The sequence below is a fragment of the Squalius cephalus genome (genome assembly GCF_949319135.1).
Source record: "Squalius cephalus genome assembly, chromosome: 15".
Taxonomy (NCBI): domain Eukaryota; kingdom Metazoa; phylum Chordata; class Actinopteri; order Cypriniformes; family Leuciscidae; genus Squalius; species Squalius cephalus.
The window spans coordinates 7,567,858-7,588,884 of record NC_137136.1 but is presented as its reverse complement, the minus strand read 5'-3'; the positions used below and the strand labels follow the sequence as shown (position 1 = coordinate 7,588,884).

Here is a 21,027-nt window from a genome sequence, read left to right as displayed (position 1 = left end):
TTTTGAAACAGAACCCACGGAGCAAGCACCAAGCCAAAGCATATTTGATGAGCTACGCAGAATCTGAGTTATATGCCAAGCTAAAAAAAAAAACTGCATTTGACAACAGTGAGTCAAAGATAAACATACCGAGAATATCGTAGCTCCTCTGGTGGTCCTCAAATTCACAACATCTCCCCAGAAGTCCTGCATTTTTCACAGACCCTGGGGAGGAACTTTAAAACTTCGTCACTTGGAGAAAATCAAACTGCACTTAAGACCACAAAAGCTTCAATGATGCAGACGATCAGGTCCGGAGATACTGATCATTCATATAGCTCATAAATATGGTCCCCTAGACAAATGTTAAAACCAAAGATCAAAAGATCAACCTGAAGTTTTAAAATGTTTAGGCTACTTAAAAGCAAAAAGGAATGACAAGCTACAATCAGGATCTGTTAAAAAGGAAGTCTCCACGCACTTCCTAAAAAATGTCAGTCTGCTTCTACCAAGATCTGTCACTCTGACTAGGAAGCAGAAGTGAGAGAGAATCCTGCAAGACTCTGCCAGTGCACAGTTCTTATGCTGACGTCGGACGGGTCTCACTCCTGGTTGCAAAGACCTAAACAAGCGGCGATATTTATATCCGAGAGCTGTTTCAGTGTGTGAGGGTGTGTTGTTGTGAGCGTGCATGTGTTTTTCCACGAGCACTGGAGCTATACATGGCCTGAGCGCTGGGAAGCAAGGACAGAATGCCATTGCCCTGAGGTGTTAAAGGGCACAAAGCAATATAGGCTACTATATGATTACAATATAATCAATATAATCCTGTGTAGCACAATCAATCGCTTATTTACAGTGTCCACACCTTTTTGATTATTATAAGAATCATAAAAATATCACTTCTTTTCTATAATTTCTTTACATTCTATAAATCAGTTATTAGTTAACATTTTGTAAGAAACTATGATGATATACAAGTAAAGGGAGAGTTTTTAGTTAACCCACAAATGTACAGTTGGACCAAAGAGTTCCTGCAATATAAAGGTGTCAGAAAAAAAGTTTAGAAAAAGTTGTGATATCAAATGTGTTAAAGATAACAAATGTTGCTATCACACAGACACAGCGCTACTAAGCCACTGGTACTATGCTCATGAAGAGGAAGAATGCATACGTGTTGCCCCTGACAACAGAGTAACCTTTGTAGGAACTTGGAAGTCGTGCCATTCAGCCAGTGAAGCTGTTAATGCCTGTAATTAAAGCTGTGCAGTCTGAATGAATGATTGGGGAATTAATTGAAGAATAATAAAATAAAAAATTCCCATTCTATTCTTGGAGGAACCACTGTTACATTAGTTTCTAAGAATTTTCTTTCAGACAAATCATGGAAGTGCATGCTTCAAGAATTCACTGATTAATAAGCGAATATTGTATTTTGATGTGCTGAGCATTTGCAAAAGTTAACCAATTACATTCCGACATTTGATTATTTTTGGTAGGCCTACATTAGGTTTAATTAACAGTAGCATTCAAGCAAGAACTACAACTGAAATTAAATGATCGAATGTACAAATAAAGCACTGCTTAGTCTTCACAGTATGAATTAAATAAATATACACAAAAAATGTGTCTTTTGTGGTTTGATTAACATTAAATGACATAGACAGCGGCAGAATTATTAGGCTGCTGTCACAAGACCACATCCAATTTATTTTCCATCTGTTTACGTTCATTTAAGACATAACTGACAGTGTTTACGTGAATATAAGGCGGGCATTTTGACATAATTGGCCATATAAGCTGAGGAAGAGAACTGAATTTGGGATCTTTCTCTGCGCCGCAACAACTTGAGGCTGTCTACACCACACTGTCTACAAAGCGAATATTCCAAATCCATTCGTCCTTCATGTCAGAAGTAGCGCGAGTGCTTGGAGTATGTCAGAAATAGAACGAGGCATCGGTTTACTGTCAGGGATTTGTCGAGTGTAGACAGCATCACTGATTGGCTGCGTCCAAAAGCTTAGGCAAGCTGACTTGTTGCCTCGCTGCCCTATCAGGCAATGACTTCGCAGGCAGTGTTTGAGCACGAATGTACCTCATGAAACTGATTTCAGACAGACTTCTGTAGCAATGTAATAGTTTAAAGGGTTAGTTCGCCCAAAAATTAAAATTCTGTCAGTAATTACTCACCCTCATGTTGTCCCAACCCCGTAAGACCTTCGTTCATCTTCGGAACACAAATTAAGATATTTTAGATTAAATCTGAGCGCTGTCTCACTCCTCCATAGGCTTCTAAGGGACCGAAACTTGCTGGCCCAGAAAAGTTATTAAAGACATCGTTAATATAGTCCAAGTGACTACGGTGGCTTAATCTTAAGTTTATCAAGCGACGAGAATACTTTTTGTGCGCTAAAACAAACAAAAATAACGACTTTATTCCACTATTCATTTCCTTCTCTCTGTGCCTCGAGTCTTTTCACGTAGTGTTTAAGCGTAGCGCGTCTGTGTTGCACGTCATCATGTATCACACACATGACCAGCGTCGGCCAATAGTGAGCCTACGTGATGACGTGCAACACAGACGCGCTACGCTTAAACACTACGTGGAATTCGTGGTATTCTCGTCGCTTGATAAACTTAAGATTGAGCCACTGTAGTCACTTGGACTATATTAAGTAACGAATAACTTTTCTGGGCCAGCAAGTTTCGGTCCCTTAGAAGCCTATGGAGGAGTGAGACAGCACTCAGATTTAATCTAAAATATCTTAATTTGTGTTCCGAAGATGAACGAAGGTCTTACGGGGTTGGGACAACATGAGGGTGAGTAATTACTGACAGAATTTTCATTTTTGGGTGAACTAACCCTTTAATGATCTATAACAAAATAGAGAGAGCTTTGGTTATAACTAAGTGAATATTTAATTACTACAATAGAAATTTTATCACTAGAAAGTAGAAATTAGATCAAAAGTGGAAAATGTTGGTCAAAAACGTACAAACTGACAACCAAACGTGACTTTCAGATGTCATCTTTATTTTTTAGCTCAACTGCCACAGAATGGAACACACCGGATTGTGGGATATCAAACGCAATGAAGGATACATCTGTGATGCCATCAAAAATCGATCAGATGAAGGTATCTCAGGAGACAGGAAGTGAGGCTAACATTGGATTCTGACGTGCCTTGAAGCCTTCATACCTTGGAATGCATCCTCCGAAAGCAGCATTTATAAGCTTTCGGACGCAGCCATTATAATCGCAAATTCTGGCAAATTCTATTGTCTTTCGTTGCGTTGTGTTGCTTTCGTCCAATGTAGACACGGTGGTATTGTATTAAAATCATTCAGTTATCGCAAGCTGTTGCAATATTCATATTGTGATATGTGCATTTGTGATATTTCAGGTGTACACCAGACAGTGAGCTTTGCATGGGGAGTGGGGACATGGACATGTTTTCTTTATTTGGTTGTGGTCTGGCCCGTTACATCAAACTAAGTATTTTAAATCTATTGCAGCGATTTGTGAATAAAATACTTTAGCAACATATACAAATATTAATTTTGATAACACTTTACAATAAGGTTCCATTAGTTTATACATTAATTAACAATGCGAAATACAATGTTACAGTATTATTTATTAATCTTTGTTAATATTAGTTAATAATATTAACAAAGACAACTTTTGATTTCAATGATGTGTTAGTAATTGTTGAAATTAACATTTACTAATATTAACAAATGCTTTAGATGTACTTTTCATTGTTCATGTTAACTAATATAGTTAACTAATGTCAGAGGTGGACGAAGTAGACAACTTCCTTACTTGAGTGAAAGTATAGATACTACTGGTCAAATATTACTCCGTTACAAGTAAAAGTTGTAAAGACCTATTTTTACTTAAGTAAAAGTACAGAAGTACTCGTTTTTAAAAATACTTAAGTATCAAAAGTAAAAAGTAAATGTCAATGCATTGTTTTATTATTGTTGCATTGTTGTATGTAATACTTAAAGGGATAGTTCAGGATTTTAGACATGAATCTCTATAGCTTCCCCATAAGCAGTGTGGTGCATTGACCATGGCTTACCCCCGACAGCGTCCTGTGAGCCGAGCTCCGGTCCAGTTTTGGTCAAGATGAAATTAGTCCGGCAAGTTTGCTGGGGTCACGGCAATAAAGCTTTTTTCTTCTCAAATCAATATGTGTTCAAAAGAGTGATATATTTGCGTCACTAAAACGTTGTCTATGGAGAGGTCAGACCTCGTAATGGCTTGGCACTATTTTCTCCCCTGTCATATCACTGCGCGCTGCCGCTACCTACAGCCAGCTGCGAGCTGCGCAGGCGCACACCACTTTTTCAGTTGTTCGGCAGTGTTTACAGCAGTGTTTACGTGCTCAGAACAGCTACACGAACGAGCTAACATAGCTACTCACCAAGAGCGATCAGTTTGTACAAGCTCCAGCTTCAACTTGTTCAACTTCTCTGTCCATCCTCTCTCTTTCTGTCCTTTCTAACTCCATCTGGCGTAACTCGTCATCTGTGTATTCAGGTTCGTAAAGATATCCTTTTGGCTGTGTGTCGAAGTCAATGTTGTCATCGTCGCTGCTGTAGTCAGACATGTTATCGTTCTCTTTACGAGCTGTAAACAAAGTGACACGTGCGCGGCTCCCAGCTGGCTGTAGGTAGCGGCAGCGCGCAGTGATATGACGGGGAAGAAAATAGTGCCAAGCCATTACGAGGTCTGACCTCTCCATAGACAGCGGTTTTGTGCTGCAAATATATCACTCTTTTGAACACATATTGATTTGAGAAGAAAAAAGCTTTATTGCCGTGACCCCAGCAAACTTGCCGGACTAATTTCATCTTGACCAAAACTGGACCGGAGCTCGGCTCACAGGACGCTGTCGGGGGTAAGTCATGGTCAATGCACCACACTGCTTATGGGGAAGCTATAGAGATTCATGTCTAAAATCCTGAACTATCCCTTTAAAGTACCGTATGCCTCTGAATCTATGCCTGCACACCTACCCTCATATCAATACATTTATTTCTAGAACACAGTTCCAGTAGTGGGATTGAATGTGAGATTGAATAAATTCACTCACAATGGTTTCGGACACCCAAATGGCTGTTCCCTCAAATACTGCCCTATTTAAAGTTTTTTGGCTTTTAGTATGACTATGTTAGCCTTACTGTTATTTATAAGCTAGTGTGCTCCAAAAAAGTTACAAAATTCGCATTTAGAAAACCAAACCCAACGTTGAAAATGAAAATCAGGTTTATGTCAGAATCCAATGTCAGATTCACGTTGATCTCCAACGTCGGACAGACGTTGTATTGTGGTTGAAAATGAAAATCGGGTTGACGTCAGAAACCAACATCAGTCGGGTTCTGATGTCAACCCGACTTTTATTTTCAATCAATATCCAACGTCAATCTGACGTCGGGTTCAGATGTCAATCAGATGCAGGGTTCTGACATCAACCCAACTTTCATTTCCAACCAAAATGCAACCCCTGCAACCAAAATCATCCACTGACTGATGTTACTTTCTACTCAAGGACCATGACATAATTGTAGTGGAGTAAAAAGTACGATATTTGTCTTTCAAATGTAGTGAAGTTAAAGTAAAAAGTTTCCAGAAAAAATAATACTCAAGTAAAGTACAGATACTCAAAAAGTGTACTTAAGTACAGTACTCAAGTAAATCTACTTTGTTACTGTCCACCTCTGAAATGTTAACAAATTGAACCTTATTGTAAAGTTTTACCATACTTTTCTCATATACGCTTTGAAAAACATAAAACGGACTAAACTAATACTAGGCACTGGCAAACAGACTTTGCACTGCTGAACACTCTCAAACCCTCATCTAAGATTAACAAAATATTTTACGGCACAAAAATGTGAAACAACAAAACCCACTTCTGAAGAAATGCTGACTGTGATTAGAGATTCTATAGAGAATCTAAATGAAAAATCTCACCAATTCTGCGCTCATTTATGAAATATTTTTGTCATTTCATAAATATTTGTGATCCAAAATTAAAAACTTCAGTATTCTGTTACATTTAAATCTATTCTGCAGATTCTCCCTCAAAATAAAATGTTTCCAGAGGCCTAGTTAACGCACATGTGACCATTGTACCAACATTACGTCTGATTAATTCTGAGATATCACTCTCAACATATGTAAACAAATGGAACCAGAAAGACTTGTGAATTAGCTGTAAGTTTACAGAGCAACTGTGTTGAATACTGTACACTGACAGGTCACAGAGCCTCATCCTACAGTCCCCAGCTACTCTAAACCTGCTGAGCTTACGGCTGTGCCCTCTGTGGCTTTTTCAACAGCATTGTCTGAGGGGTCCCAGCTGCCCCATGAGCTGCTGATCCTCCAGCCAGAGAACAATGACAAACTTCCTGTGTAATCTTCCATTCTGAACCAGCGCGGTAGCATTACCACAAACTCAACGAACCATGAAATCTTCCCGATAGAGTCACGGCAGAGAACAGAAGAGGAGCATCATTGTCCTGAAGACACCTGAGTGATGAGTAGTAGTGAACTAAGCAACAGGAGGAAATTAAAACAAGGCTCTTTGTTACACAACAGGAACTCTGGACATTCCAAAACGTTCCGATAAATAGAATGATAACTTTGTTTAACGACATCTAAACAATATACATACTTATGCAATAACGTAGAAGCATTTCCTTATTTGGATTCCAGTCTAACTCAGATTTGTTATTTGAACCCTTAATCATCATTACATAATACAGACAACATACCTGCACCAACATGAGACTGACAATTGAGGAGAAAACACAAGAGAATGATGGTAGCAAGTCAGAGACTGAGACAGAGTAAAACTGTCAATAAAAAAAATCAGTGTAGCGAGGGCCCACTGGTTAGCCTACTGTTTATATGAAAACATAAGTCCTTATGTCATGCTTTACACACTTTGAAAAGATAAAACAAATGTAACAATATTCACACTGCCAATTTAAATGTCAATTCAAATAAACTCTCAGCCACTGCTTTTTAGAGCTCCACTTAAGATGTTACTGCTTAATTTACAAGCATTGTATGTATTTACTTATATGAGCTAGTATACTTACACTTAAAGGGATAGTTCACCCAAAAATGAAAATTAGCCCATGGTTTACTCATCTTCAAGTTATTCTAGGTGTATATGACATTCTTCTTTCGGACGAATACAATCAGAGTTATATTGAAAACAATTCCTGGCTCTTCCAAGCTTTATAATGGCAGTGAATGGCTGTTTCTGTTTTGAAGTCAATAAAAGTGCATCTTTTCATGATAAAAGTGCCCCGCATGGCTCCGGGCGGTTAATAAAGGCCTTCTGAAGCGAAGCGTTTGAGTAAGAAAAATATCCATATTTAAAATTTTACAAATTGTCATCTCCAACTTCTGATAACTATCGTATGTGCGTTTATTAGAGATGAGGCGTATGACGTAGGACACAGGCGTAGCGTAAATTACGGTGGCGAGCGCAGAGGTTAGAGCAAAACAAAACACCCGTCTCGCATATTCTCACCAGAGCGTCCTACGTCACACACTGGAACGCCAGTCTCTAATGAGCGCTTGAACGACATTTAGCAGAAGTTAGAGATTAGGCTACAGTTTGTAAAGTTTTAAATATGGATATTTTTCTTACACAAGGCCTACTTCAGAAGGCCTTAATATGTATACTTTACATATTTTTCTTAATAAAGGCCTACTTCAGAAGGCCTTTATTAACCCCCCCAAACTTTTATGATGGATAGATGCACTTTTATGAACTTCAAAACAGAAACAGCCATTCACTGCCATTATAAAGCTTGGAAGAGCCAGGACCTTTTTTAATATAGGCCTAACTCCGATATAGTATTCGTCTGAATCTGAAAGATTAGCATAGGCGTAATTCTATGGGGGGACAGGGGGACACGTCCCCCCCAATATTCAAAGAGGGACAATTTGTCCCCCCCAATATTTGATCATACTGTATGATTATGCGGGCGATATCGATGTGATTGCAAATACGTCTTTCTTTCGAGCTCCGAAAATATAAAATCCCGGCCGGTCCATTTCCCAAATTCATTCGACTGGCCTTACACTATACATTAACAAAACCTATTTCTCCTGAAATCCATGTCATGTTTTCCCTATACCTTTAGTAGCTTGTGCACCGTCAGTGAGTTAGGAAAAACCAAACAGAAGAAGAGTTAGGAGGAGCGCGAAATCTGACAGACATTTGGCCATACCTGTCAACACTCCCGTTTTTCCCGGGTTTCTCCCGTTTTTTAGCCCTATCTCCCGGACCCCTCCCGGTTTGTTATTTCTCCCGGGAAACTCCCATAATTTGCATGGCCCAAACTGAGTAAAGCCTCTGTTTAGGCTATTAAGGAAATATAATTTTGGCAAAAGAAGAACTTTTATTTTAAATAAATGTTCATTTTAAATCAGCCTACTTCAGTGTGATATGTTACCATATCATCATGCTTAACACTGAGAATCTGAATAATTGTAATGTGATGATCAGCTGCAGATATCTAAATCAGAGAATATCATAGGTTCGGGCGGTTTGAGGGTGGATTATTTATTTTTAACAGTGGATTCGGGTGACTCAAAGTGCACGAGATTAATGAATTTACCTTTAAAATGTACAAAATTTTCTTCCGGGGGAGCATGCCCCCGGACCCCCCTATAAGTACCAAGTACACTTAACAGCATGACTGTTGTATGCTGGTAAGTGTTCGGACTCTGACTTTTCTTTTATTTTGATTAAAAAAATGTGTGCATGCGCCAACACAAAAAGTCCCACAGCTGTCCCCCCCCAATGTGTGATTGACAATTTCGCCCTTGAAGATTAGAATGTCATACACACCTAGGATGACTTGAGGGTGAGTAAATCATGGACTAATTAGAATTTTTAGGTGTAGTATCCCTTTAACTAAGTGAGCAATATTCATACCGTTTCTTTACTTAATAGTTGTTACTGTTACTTTAAATAAGTGATGTAGTAGGCTACTGAGCTTATTTAAATTAAATATACACATGAATTGAAAGTGTATCTAGGCTGTAAGAATCTTATCCATTGATGACAAATGATTTGTGAAGTGAAGGAAATATACTAAAGTCATTATGACTACATGGAAATTAAGCTTTTGAGGAATTAGGAATTGTTCAATTTACTCTTCTTTTTAATGTATGTATTTGTACATGTATGTCTTATGCCTGTTCTAGATTCACTGTAAACATTAGAAATGCTTTGGCAATACATTGTAACAATTGTCATGTCAATAAAGCACATTTTGAATTTCAATTTGAGAGAGGGGGGGGGGGAGAGAAGTGCACACTTAGTCATTCATGTAAACAGTGATAGCAGAAGGAGAGAGTTATCAATAGTTTACTATACAAATTCATGTTAACTGGGTTGACATTTTATAATAGTCCTATCTTTACAAACATAACAAGTGATAAAAATGAGTGGACTTCATCTTAATTGTTCATATTCTGAAAGGATTATGCGAGTATGACTTTTTTTTCTGGAATAGTACATCACTATAAAAGGGAAATGTGACAGTGACAAATACAACCAGAGGAAATTTTCTGTTTTTTAAACAGCAGATCATACTCAGCTAAAAACTAAATGTATAGAGAGAGAGAGAGAGAGAGAGAGAGAGAGAGAGAGAGAGAGAGAGAGAGAGAGAGAGAGAGAGAGAGAATAAACACTCATTAATGCTTGCATGTTGCTATACAGCAGGGCTATTCAATTGGCGGCCCATATATACAGTATACAGTATTTTCAAAATGTAGCACAAAAAGACGAGGACATTATTTTGAAGGAAGAAAATAAAACACAACAAAAGATATAACGTGTATGTGTTTATGTATGTTTATAAATACTTAAAATTATTTTTATCTTAGAGAGAGAGAGAGAGAAATATTCCTAGTCTAAAGCGCTCGTCTTTCACCGTTATTGTGACGCAATGATCTGAACGACACTTCCTGGCAGCAGCGTGATCACCCCAAAACAATGAAAGTACATTTCCTCACCAATACAATCTCAAAACAAACACCTTTCACGTCCACTAAGACAATATGGATGATCCTGGGTCGTTAACAACCAAGAGAAAGTGATGCTTTAAACCAACCCCACCATCCATTACCCTCATCCACGACCCTTTTCTTTCTTTGGAAGAAACGCGCTCAGAAACGCTCTAGGCATCCAAACTCTCAACTCTAAAGAGACAACAACAAATAACTTTATGCTTACTGTGGTTAAGAGTGGTTTCATCTGTTCATTGCTATCTTCCTCCATTTGTTCAAACTGTGTAGTTCTTCCGTCCCTCGCCGGAGACTGATTTGAATATGATATTTCGAAATGCCCCTTCTCTCGTGTCACAGCCACTGAGAGCGTGTGAATGGTATTTTTACATATATCGGGGCTTGGCAAATCCCGCCCTTGTTGAGATTGACAGGTTATTTCATCCGTTCACTCTCACACGACCGGCTTTTTTCTTAGCCAATAACATCGTCGGAACGACGCTGGAACATGAATATTAATGAGAAGGGGAGGGGTTAATTGGCTATTGGGTGGTCTACAAATAAATCCATTAGGGAAGAGAAATAACTCGCGGTGAGGATGAGCATGATGATTTGAAAGAAGTATTATGGTGTTATTATTAGGCCTAATGGGAAAACAAAAAGGAATGTCTTGGTAAAACTATCCAACCTCTCAACAGCCTGAGTAGGGATTGGTTGTGCAGCAGGGGTAAACCTTTACAGACCCTTGACCCCCACCCTGACTCCCAGCCAAACCATAGTGAGTTTATAATAAATAAAAAAATTAAACATTATTGGTAGTTGTCCCCCTGCTTGACTGGGTTGTTTTACAACAATAGATTGGATGACAAATAACATGTAGCCTATTTTTAAATACATTTAAATTTTAGGAGATCTAACTCAGGATTTCACAAACTTTTTTTTAAAGCCAATGACCCATCTGTTATACACAAACTGTTTCAAGACCCAAAATGTATCATTCATTGTAGTTTTTACAGTACTTGTTGTTGTCACTATTTTTCTGTTGTATCATCCTTCAGTTTTGTTTAGATCCTTCATCTGAAGACATTTTTAATGCTACTGGAGGTCCGTCATATTGCACATCACAGCTGTAACTGGTCACTTTTGTTTTTTTTTTGTCAAAAATGTTCATTTAAACTGTGCTGTGTTGTAGTGGCAAATGAGGACTGAAGCAATACAAAGCATTTGCATTAAAAATGAATTTTCTTTTTATTTATTTTTATTGATGGAGTTATACAGTTAAGGTGGACAAAGATTACATAAATTTGTTTTATTTAAAAATTAACTTAAAATTAAATTAATTAACATTCTGAGTCAGAGAGTCATAAAAGATTTCAATTGTGTTACTTTGCCATTAATGACAATCAGAGACAATCTTTCTCTTTCTCTTTCCTTTTTCTTATGTTTACTTTGTTTTAGATAATTCACGTATATTTTGTATTTTAATAGTGATTTCTCTGGTTGTGAGTGAATTTGTTTTCTGTAATTACTATTATTATTATTAATAATTTTTTTTCTTTTTTTTTCATATGATGTGTTTATGTGTGATGCTCTGTCTCTGATTTTAGGGTGACCTTTTAACATTCTGTCAAGGGTCTACAGATGAAAAATAGCCTTTTGGGCTAATTCTGGCACGTTTACATTTATGTTATTAATGTGCATTGCCCCTGTAAATAAATAAAAAATAAAGAAAGAAAATCAGTAACAAGACATTTTTACATTTTTTATATAACAGGATTTTTTTTCACAATATTCGATATTGTCTAGATTAAATTTTATTTTATTTTTTAGCTTTTTTAAACCACTTACTTCAGGTAATTGAAACCAAGCAGAGATTGCAATATTTATTGCTGGAAAATGTCTATCTTTGAACAGGGATGCCCCCTTGTGGTTCATAACTTCTCTGCATGTATTATCCTTTGATCTGGGCTACAGTAGATGGATAGAGCCCTAAATTAGACTCTAAACATAATGTCACATGACTTTATTTTGTGTTTCTATTCCAGCATTTATCTATTTAAATATAATGATTAACATAATACAAATAAAGGCAGTTTCCTGTACTGTTACAGTACTACAAAATGTACTGTGTACATTTTAACAAATCAATCATGGTGATCAGTTATTGCATTGCCCTTACACATCTTGATCTTAGAGAAACTCTCTTATTTTCATTCTGTCATTGAAGCTGGGTCTTCTAGTCCTGTCACTCCAAAATCCTTCTGTCAGAAGTGGGATTTGAACCCACGACTCCATCCAGAGATCAGAATGCTCAACATTAATTTGTTGAGTCTGACGCCTTAGACCACTCGGCCATTCTGACAACACAGCGAAGCAGCGATTAACTCAAATGTGATGATAATTACTTCCTGGACTGCAAAATGTGCCATGCTAATTTCTCTTTTGATTCTAAATGCCTCAAGATCAACCAGTCTTTATTTTTTTTTAAACTTCCAAAATTTAGGATATTTGTTCTGTTATAACATCCTATCTACAGTATATAACCTGAATTCACTCAATGTTTACATCTTGAAACACCATTCTCTCCATATTTTTTGGAGGTGGAGTCTTGAGACTTCATACTAAGAAAAATAAAATCAAAAACAAAATGAAAATGGCTCAAGACAAACACACCGTCAACATCAATAATGACTCATTTCCTAAGTACTATGTACCATTTCTTCACATACTACTAATATGAATGGATTCTAAGCTGGGAGCTGAAATATTGTTTCTTAGTGTGAGTATTCTGCACTTCTGTTGTCTGTCTTATGTTTGTGGGTTAGGTAAAAGCTAGAATAGAATACCAGTGCAAACTATCACAAATCAATCCTCTTTATTTGCTTATTGTACTCTTACGTTGGTTTTTGTACGAGCATATCATGTACAGATGTTGTTTTGTAAGTTCTAGCAGATTTTATGTTGTGACATGCAGGATCAGGTGAACATGCTCCTTCCTTTGTTTTGGACCACCAGAAAACAGTGAAATCCCCTGTGACGTTATCTTTAGTTTGTGCTTTTAAGTCGCATTGGGAAAAAACAAAGCTAAAACTAAACACACTGTCTTCGCCAGATTAGCTTCTCATGTGTCATCTGAGCAACTCTTCCAGTTAATCCAGATTTTCCGCTCTGAGAATGTTCAAAGTGACATTTGGTTCCTCTTCACTTTGATTTCACTTTGACTGACAGTAAAGAGAAAAACATGCCTTTAATTTCTGTATAGGCTTAATAAACTGGAACCAATTTTAGCATAATTTTTAGAGTACATTAGCCCATTAGCTCAAATCCCATCCCAACACATATCTCTCTCAGTGTGTTTAAAGATGCCTAGACGTGATGAAGTGACCAGCATTTTGCAGCAGCCAGCGTCACTATTTGACCAGCGTGTGGTGTCTAAATTCATGACGATCAGGCCAAAGTTCCTGGGGGTAAAAGACTTTAATTGTTTTCTTTCTGCAACATGCTAATTTTGATTCGGGTGAAATGAGGAAACAGAAGCTGTCTTGTTTTATATCTTCCAGGTTTTGGAAATATCAATAGGTATAGGTATGGTTGTCTTAACAATCTGTACAGGATTTTTGTATCTCCTCTGGTCATGTCTAATTGTAAGTATTTTATTTCAACACCAGGACAACATTGTGCAATGAACAAATACTCAATAATGTAATTTTCTTCACTGTAGTCAGTTTTAACTGGATCTGTGACAGTATCAGCCGCATGCAAACGTAACGCATTCAGGGTTAGTCTGAATATCTACTGTAATAGAAAATATTTTACATTTCACGGTGTCTATTTAAAGTATAGTACTAGAGTACAATGCATTATGTTTTAAACATTTTCGTCTTTTTCCCATTTCAGGTCAGAATCTCACAATTTCTAAACTGTTTCAATGCCATAGCATCTGTTCTCTCCATCCCATTTCACTGTCTTGACAGTGATGTAAGTGTGTGTATTAGACGTCTTGCTTTGAATCTCACAAAAGTACAATATATCTGCCAAACTTACATCAAAAGTGCTCATACACTCTCAGAAAAAAAGGTACAAAAGCTGTCACTGGGACAGTACCCTTCAAAAGGGTTCTAATATGTACACTTTTGGTACCAATATGTACCTTTGAGGGACTAATATGCACTCTTTAGGTACAAAAGTGTACCTTTTGAAAAGGTACCGCCACAGTGACAGCTTTTGTACCTTTTTTTCTGAGAGTGTATTAGTGTGATCAACTATAAAAGTGGTTTCTACTTTAACCTATTTAATAAGCTCTACGATAATCTGTAAGTCATGATATGTGCCATTTCTGACCATTTCTTCAAGACAAATTTCTATTTATGACTAATAGAAATGTGTTTATAATCATATTGTCTATACTCACTCAGGGTGTGACTCTTATTCTCTTGGTTGTCTGTGATGTTCTGGTCTTCATCGTCTCTGTTATCGTTACCTCATCTTCTTGTGATTGCTGCAGGATTAAGGTAAAACACTTTAAAATGAGGTTCAAAAATTTTTAAAAATGTAAAAATTGAAAACATAATTAAATTCTGACACCGTTTTCTCGCCCTCATGCCGTTCCATAACCATATTATAGTAGGCGTATTTTTTCTTCTGTGGAACACAAAAGGTGAAATTATATAGAACATCCTTCAATATAATGAAGATTAATGAGGACTGGGAATTTCATTCTGCAAAATTACTACAACAAAAAAAAAGCATAAAAAAATGCTAGCTATTTTTATTCTAAGACTTATAATAATGATAGCTTTGTGTGAGGAATGAAACTTTTTACTGAAAACCAGCCTTAGCTCTTCTTTTAAACAAATCACAAAATTAGCCTGACAGAAAGAACATTTGTTTAATGATGCTCTAAAGCAACTGAATCAGCCAACAATGATATTGTTACACATTTGATTTCTCATCATTATGTGTATTTAACTGCTTTGACAGAAACAAGTGACTTCGTTTTCATATCCATTCTGATTGGTTAATTAATTCATTAGACATTAGGCTAACAGCTGCCACTAGGTGTCACCGCATCCCATTTAGACGCAATAATGATGTTCTTTCTGTTGTGTTCTCTCAGTCAAGACATGTTGCAGTCAGTTACATAAACAGAGATGAGCCTTACATGATTGACAACAATATTGTGCTTCGGGGCCAACAAGACCCTTTTGCACCTCCAACAAACTACGTTCCAAGTCCTTCAGCATCTCCAGCATACTACAACCCAAGTCCTTCTGCGCCTCCACCAAATTATGATACAGTCCCATCTGCACCTCCACTAAGTTACGATCCAGGTTTTTTTGAACCTCCACCAAGCTACAATCAAGTCCTTCTGAACCTCCAGTGAACTATAATCGAGGTCCTTTTGATGTTCCATCAAACTAATAGGAAATCAAGGGGCAATTTCAAGTCTGTTGATGAAATAGTTGCTTGGAGCTCCTTATTCACTTTCCTGGATATAATTTTAAAATTATAATTATAAAAAAGTCTCATGCTAACACGTTTAAAGGCCCACTGAAGTGCCTTGAAACAATGTTGACGTAATTTCCACTGAAACAGGAAGACAGGGCGACACATATCGAACAGCTCTTCCCCTTTTTAAAAATAGTCAAGCGTTTCGTTTATATCACAGCTCGGCCAGAGCCCTTATATCACTACTGTCCTGTTGCTTATACTACAACACTTATTTTGGAAAAATATCTTTTTGCATAATAATTGTTATGATTTTTATTTATGAAAATTATTCAATAGCTTCACTGTAAATTCACTGCATTGATGCCAAATTCAGCTCACACATCACTACTGCCCTGTTAGTTATACTACAACACTTATTTTGGAAAAATATATTTTTGTATAATGTTTATGATTTGTATTATGAAAAAAAATCAATAACTTCACTGTAATACACTGCATTGTTGCCAAATTCAGTTCACACATCACTGCTGTCTTGATGGTTATACTACAACACTTATTTTGGAAAAATATTTTTTTGCATAATTTTTATGATTTTTATTTATGAAAAATATTCAATAGTTTCACTGTAAGTCACTGTATTAATGCCAAATTAAATTCTCACATCACTGCTGTCTTGATGGTTATACTACAACACTTATTTTGGACAAATATATTTTTGCATAATAATTGTTATGATTTTTATTTATAAAAAAATATTCAATAGCTTCACTGTAATTCACTGCATTGATGCCACATTCAGTTCACACATCACTGCTGTCCTGTTGGTTATACTACAAGTCTTATTTTGGAAAAATATCTTTTTGCATAATTCTTATGATTTTATTTATGAAAAATATTCAATAGCTTCACTGTAATTCACTGTATTTATGCCAAATTCAGTTCACATCACTGCTGTCCTGTTGGTTATACAACAAATATATAACTCAAGGATTAAATTAATCAAATATGCCAAATATGAAATTTCTTCAGCCTCTTTGGACTGTAATGGTCCTTGTGGTCTGTGATATTCTGAGCTGTATCCAATTGTCACTTCGACCGCCTCCGATAAATGCTGCTACTGCTGCAGACGATTAACACATTTTCATCTTGTCGAATGAGATAATGTGGATGTGAAATAAATGTATTCTATACTCGATCCTTTAGCAAAGACTGGCTCGCACTCGCAGGCACAGACAACGTTTGGCGTTCTTACAGGAACAGACCTTTAGCGTGATTGTCCAGAATACTGTGATTGTCCCTGACTCTGACACACTGCCAACAGTTTTCAGTTCAGTCCGATATCATGCACTGCCATCAGAACACGGTCAAGCCAGACTGAAATATTTTGAGGAGCCTTAAGAAATGATGGTTTGTGTAAACTAAAACCCTGATCAAATGATGTTTGTCATTAGAAAAGTACCTTTAAGGTCAACTGAAGATCTAAAATAGGAAATTGTGTGTTACTGCAATATGAACAAGTATTCACAGGCCTCTATATCTTCTGTCCCAGACATGAGGACTGAAGGACAGAAGATGAATGAGATCTCAGGCAAAAGATTCAATTAAAATAATTACTTTTTTTGTATTGGGGCAATTCCGCGCAAAACTGTCACATCCATAACACCAACACAATGCCATTGGTATGTAGTTGGCGTTATGGATGTGACATTTTTGCGTGGAATTGCCCATTGAATTATCAGATTGTTTAACTAAAAATGTTGTTTTTCCTCCTCAAAGTATATTTTCATGAACTGTCATTTGCAATATCTAGTTTATTACAGCAAACTTATTACTTATTCAATCCACCTGAAGCAAGCTGACATTAAGTGCTCAAGGGCACAATAGTGTTATTTCGTGGATCAGCTCTTGGTGGGTTTGAACCTACAGTCATACCATTTTAACCACTGGACTAACAGCACATTTTGACAAATGCTTTTTATCCAGAGCTTTTACACTATTATATTTGTAGCCCTGGTTTTATGTGTTTTCACAAAGGCTCTGCAGCCTGGCTCCTCGACCTGCAAATATATACTGTATTTCTATAAAACCATATTCTCAGTGAACCAATCTGGGAGAATGAACAAAGTTAAAATTCACTGCCAGTTCCATCCAAATTTAAAAAATAGATATACTTTTTTATCTTATCATAAATCACTGATGATGACAACATTTATAATAAACTCAACACAATCACATTTTGCTAGGATATTAGATTTGGTTCTCAATCTTTTAGCTCTAGGCTAAATCTAATTACTGTTATGTTTAAAAGCAAAATATTCCATAAAATAAGCATGTGCAGGCATGTGCAGTATCTATATACTCCAGCAGAGGGAGTATTAAAGTGCCCCATTATGCTATTTTAAAGTTTCCTAATGTTGTTTTGGAGTCTCCTACAACAGGTTTACATGCATCAAAGGTCAAAAAACGGTTTCATTTTCTCATAATATACATTTGCACATCACCACATTTTCAGCGATTCTCAAACGACTCGTCAGATGAATCAATCTCTCTAAATCCCTCCTTTCCACAAGCTACTCTGCTCTGATTGGCCAGACTGCTCAGTCTGTTGTGATTGGTCCACCGCGTACATCGTGCGTGTTGAAAACAAAAACGCCCATTGCCATAACAACGTCAGCTGTCCTGATAACACCGCAAACTAAACACAGTAACGAACAATGACGTCGATTTTACCATATCAAAACCATATCAAGTCCGATGATGAAACACTGGAAGAATAGTTATTCAACCCGAACCTCCATTGCAAGGATGACCCGAGCAGGACGTTTCTCAGTGATAAGCTACTCAGTTTGAGGAACATTATGAGATGTTGCAACTGTAATTCCTCACCATCAGCATGAACAAGTGCATGTCCATCAACAAACCGATTATTTTACTTGTATTTTACTAATTTATTGCGGTGAACATGTGGAAACTGTATCAATAACTGTGCATACATTAGCCGAGCTCTAGCGTGAATGACTGATGTAACATAAACGTTGGTAAAACAAATCTGGCTCCATGCTTAATCTTTCCTCAAAGTACTGAGAACGACAGACAGTCTGCTTTAATAGACACAGTTTTAGGTAATAGTGGCCCACAACTGATTAGCAAAAGTATTTCAGTTAAGACAGTAATGACATGAGTTATTAGACAGTTAGGAGGAGACCAACACAATATAAAAGTATTTTGAACACCATCTTTCAAGAGCAAGCGGTTTTCCGAATCCTACATTGAACTCCGAGATTTGAGAAGCAGTCGTCAGTCAAATAAAGGGAACATATACTGCTGTGGTATTGTGGTAAGATGAATTTTAACCACTGATTCTTCACATGCTCGTCCTTAGGCAGTGAAAAAAAACTGGCTTTACCTTCACATTGTAGAGCACAGCGTCTTCTCGACATGATGCTATCCAGTATTCACAGGAATCAGCTGTTGGTTTGAGGTTCAAGTTTTCCCTGGTGTCTGCGCGCGCAATATGCTAATGTTTCGTCTTGATGTCACAACGAAACGGCTTATGACTCGTTTGAAAAACGATTAATTTCTTTGACTCAGAGTCGACTCTTACTTTTGAAAGACAATAACTTTATATACGGTGCACGGAACTATACGGTTATCCGGACCACACCTATTTGGGTAGGGTTAGGGTTAGGTTAACCGTATAGTACATTTACATGTGGTCACGTGTGGTCCGGATAACCGTGTAGTACCCGGTGCACTTTCAGATTTAAAACTTTGCAGGATGTTTTCATTCACTTGGAGACTATATGTCACTACATGAAAGGTAATTTTCAAAAATATCATTTTTGATATTTATCATATCAAATTTGATAATTATCAAAAATAGGGGCAAACAAGAATGCATCACTTTGTGTATGAACGTTTAAACGGCCTTGTTTGTGCTGAAGTGTTTTTTAACTTGTAAATGACTTGTAAACCCACCCTTCAGAAGGAGCTTGTTCATCTAATCCTGTCAGTCACAACGTAAGGGTATTTTAAAAAGACGCCTACCTCACCTCAATTCTGTAGGCCTATGTAATTATACTTCCACCACTCCAACGCAACCGTTGTTTATATTAACAGATTAAAATAGTCCAGGGGGACTATGTCACTTTCAACGAATACGCTGAAATACTTTTTTGTCTCCAGAGTCTTTTTTTACATAATTAGAGACACGAATGTTGCTGTGATTGACATATCTTTAGTAAACTAACTAGCATGAAACGTATTAAGTTTTAAACATCAAGTGTCTGCACCACTGATCTATAAAATGACATTTGTCATATATCAATGTCATTATATGGTATGGTAAGAATATGGTATTTAAATTCAGAATTTAGTTTTAACCCATTCAGGTAATGATGAATATTTTAGAGGTTGCACACCTAGTTTTTCATTTAAAAACAAGTGTCATTTAAAGCTTGAGTTCTGTTGTTTCGGATTTGAGATCTCCATCAACAGCAAGCCAGCTATATTTGTCCTAATACCATTCAAAGATTAAACTCATGAAATAGCCTAAGCCAAATATAAACACACTACAAATTAGTCTTTCTGTACCATGTTCCAGTTTTCTGAAGAAACATTGCTTTTTTTAAGCTTTGCTTTTTGAACCTTACTCAAAGTGGCTTGGTGTTTGAGACATTTTCCTGTTAGCTGATGTTTTGATGTCTGAGTTCAGTGGCTCTGTGATCTGTACTTTGTATCATGGTGTCTCACAGTTGGGTGTGTGCGTGTGTGTGTGTGTGTGTGTGTGTGTGTGTGTGTGTGTCAGTGTTTTTTCAGGACAACTGCTCTCAGGCGTTGCTGACACTGCTGTGTGTTTAACAAACAGAAGAGATGAGACTGCCAGAGGTTCTGAAATTGGATGAGAAGAGCAATTCCTCTGGGATGAAGGTCACTCCTGCGGGATGAAGGTCACTCCTCTTATGACTGTTTATGGAACATGTCCAGAGTCTGGAATGATCTGCTTGGTTTCATTTCCTTTAAATCATCTAGCTTTGTCTCTATTTCACTAACCACTCTTAAACTAGAAGCACTCATTCATTGTACAAGAGTCAAGACAGTTGTTCTCAACCACTTTTGCATTATAATGCAATCCAAATCAGTACCAAAACTGTTTGTTCAGCAAAACATTCAAGTTTATTAATATTACAATGAGCTGCATTTCTGTCAGGACCACTTCCATCAAAGATAATTGACAATTTAGCATCAGTGTTGGGTAAGTTAAAAAAAGTAATTAATTACTACTAATTACATCTTCAACAGTGTAATTAGATTGCGGTACTAATTACTCTCTAGAAAGTTTTAGATAACTTATTAGTAATTACTTATCCCATATCAGTAATATTAGTATACCCATATTAGTAATCCCATATCAACCTCGACCCATTGAACAATACAAGGACAGACAAGAAACTGCTCTGTAGATTCTTTCAAATAAACAATCAATTGCATAAATTATTCTTGAACTGACCAAAGTGTGTAACTGGAGAAGGTGACATTAAAAACAT

At 36.9% G+C, this 21,027-nt stretch overlaps 2 protein-coding genes across 17 annotated transcripts in view; one reads left to right on the top strand and one right to left on the bottom strand.

Annotated features, from left to right (window-relative positions):
- The window catches only part of slc4a7 (solute carrier family 4 member 7), a 49,319-nt gene extending 38,903 nt beyond the window's left edge, over positions 1–10,416 (bottom strand). For 9 of the 16 annotated variants that reach the window (XR_013823691.1, XR_013823692.1, XM_079894427.1 and 6 more), the window contains exon 1: positions 130–322. Coding sequence is in view for 14 of the 16 variants with exons in the window: in XM_079894427.1 (XP_079750553.1) it covers positions 130–192 (63 nt within the window). In the remaining 2 variants the exon portion in view is untranslated. Of the gene's footprint in view, positions 1–129; positions 464–10,259 lie in introns of those variants that run through there. The other 7 variants (XM_079894421.1, XM_079894423.1, XM_079894425.1 and 4 more) reach the window with 3 other exon arrangements.
- Positions 10,417–12,648: 2,232 nt separating this feature from the next.
- On the top strand, positions 12,649–16,489 carry LOC307172837 (uncharacterized protein). Its single transcript, XM_079895508.1, has 7 exons — positions 12,649–12,809; positions 13,382–13,497; positions 13,591–13,674; positions 13,752–13,808; positions 13,928–14,008; positions 14,446–14,541; positions 15,147–16,489. Exons 2-7 carry the CDS (start codon positions 13,393–13,395, stop codon positions 15,411–15,413), a joined length of 690 nt encoding a protein of 229 aa, XP_079751634.1. The 5' UTR covers positions 12,649–12,809; positions 13,382–13,392; the 3' UTR covers positions 15,414–16,489.
- The last annotated feature ends 4,538 nt before the right edge of the window (positions 16,490–21,027 follow it).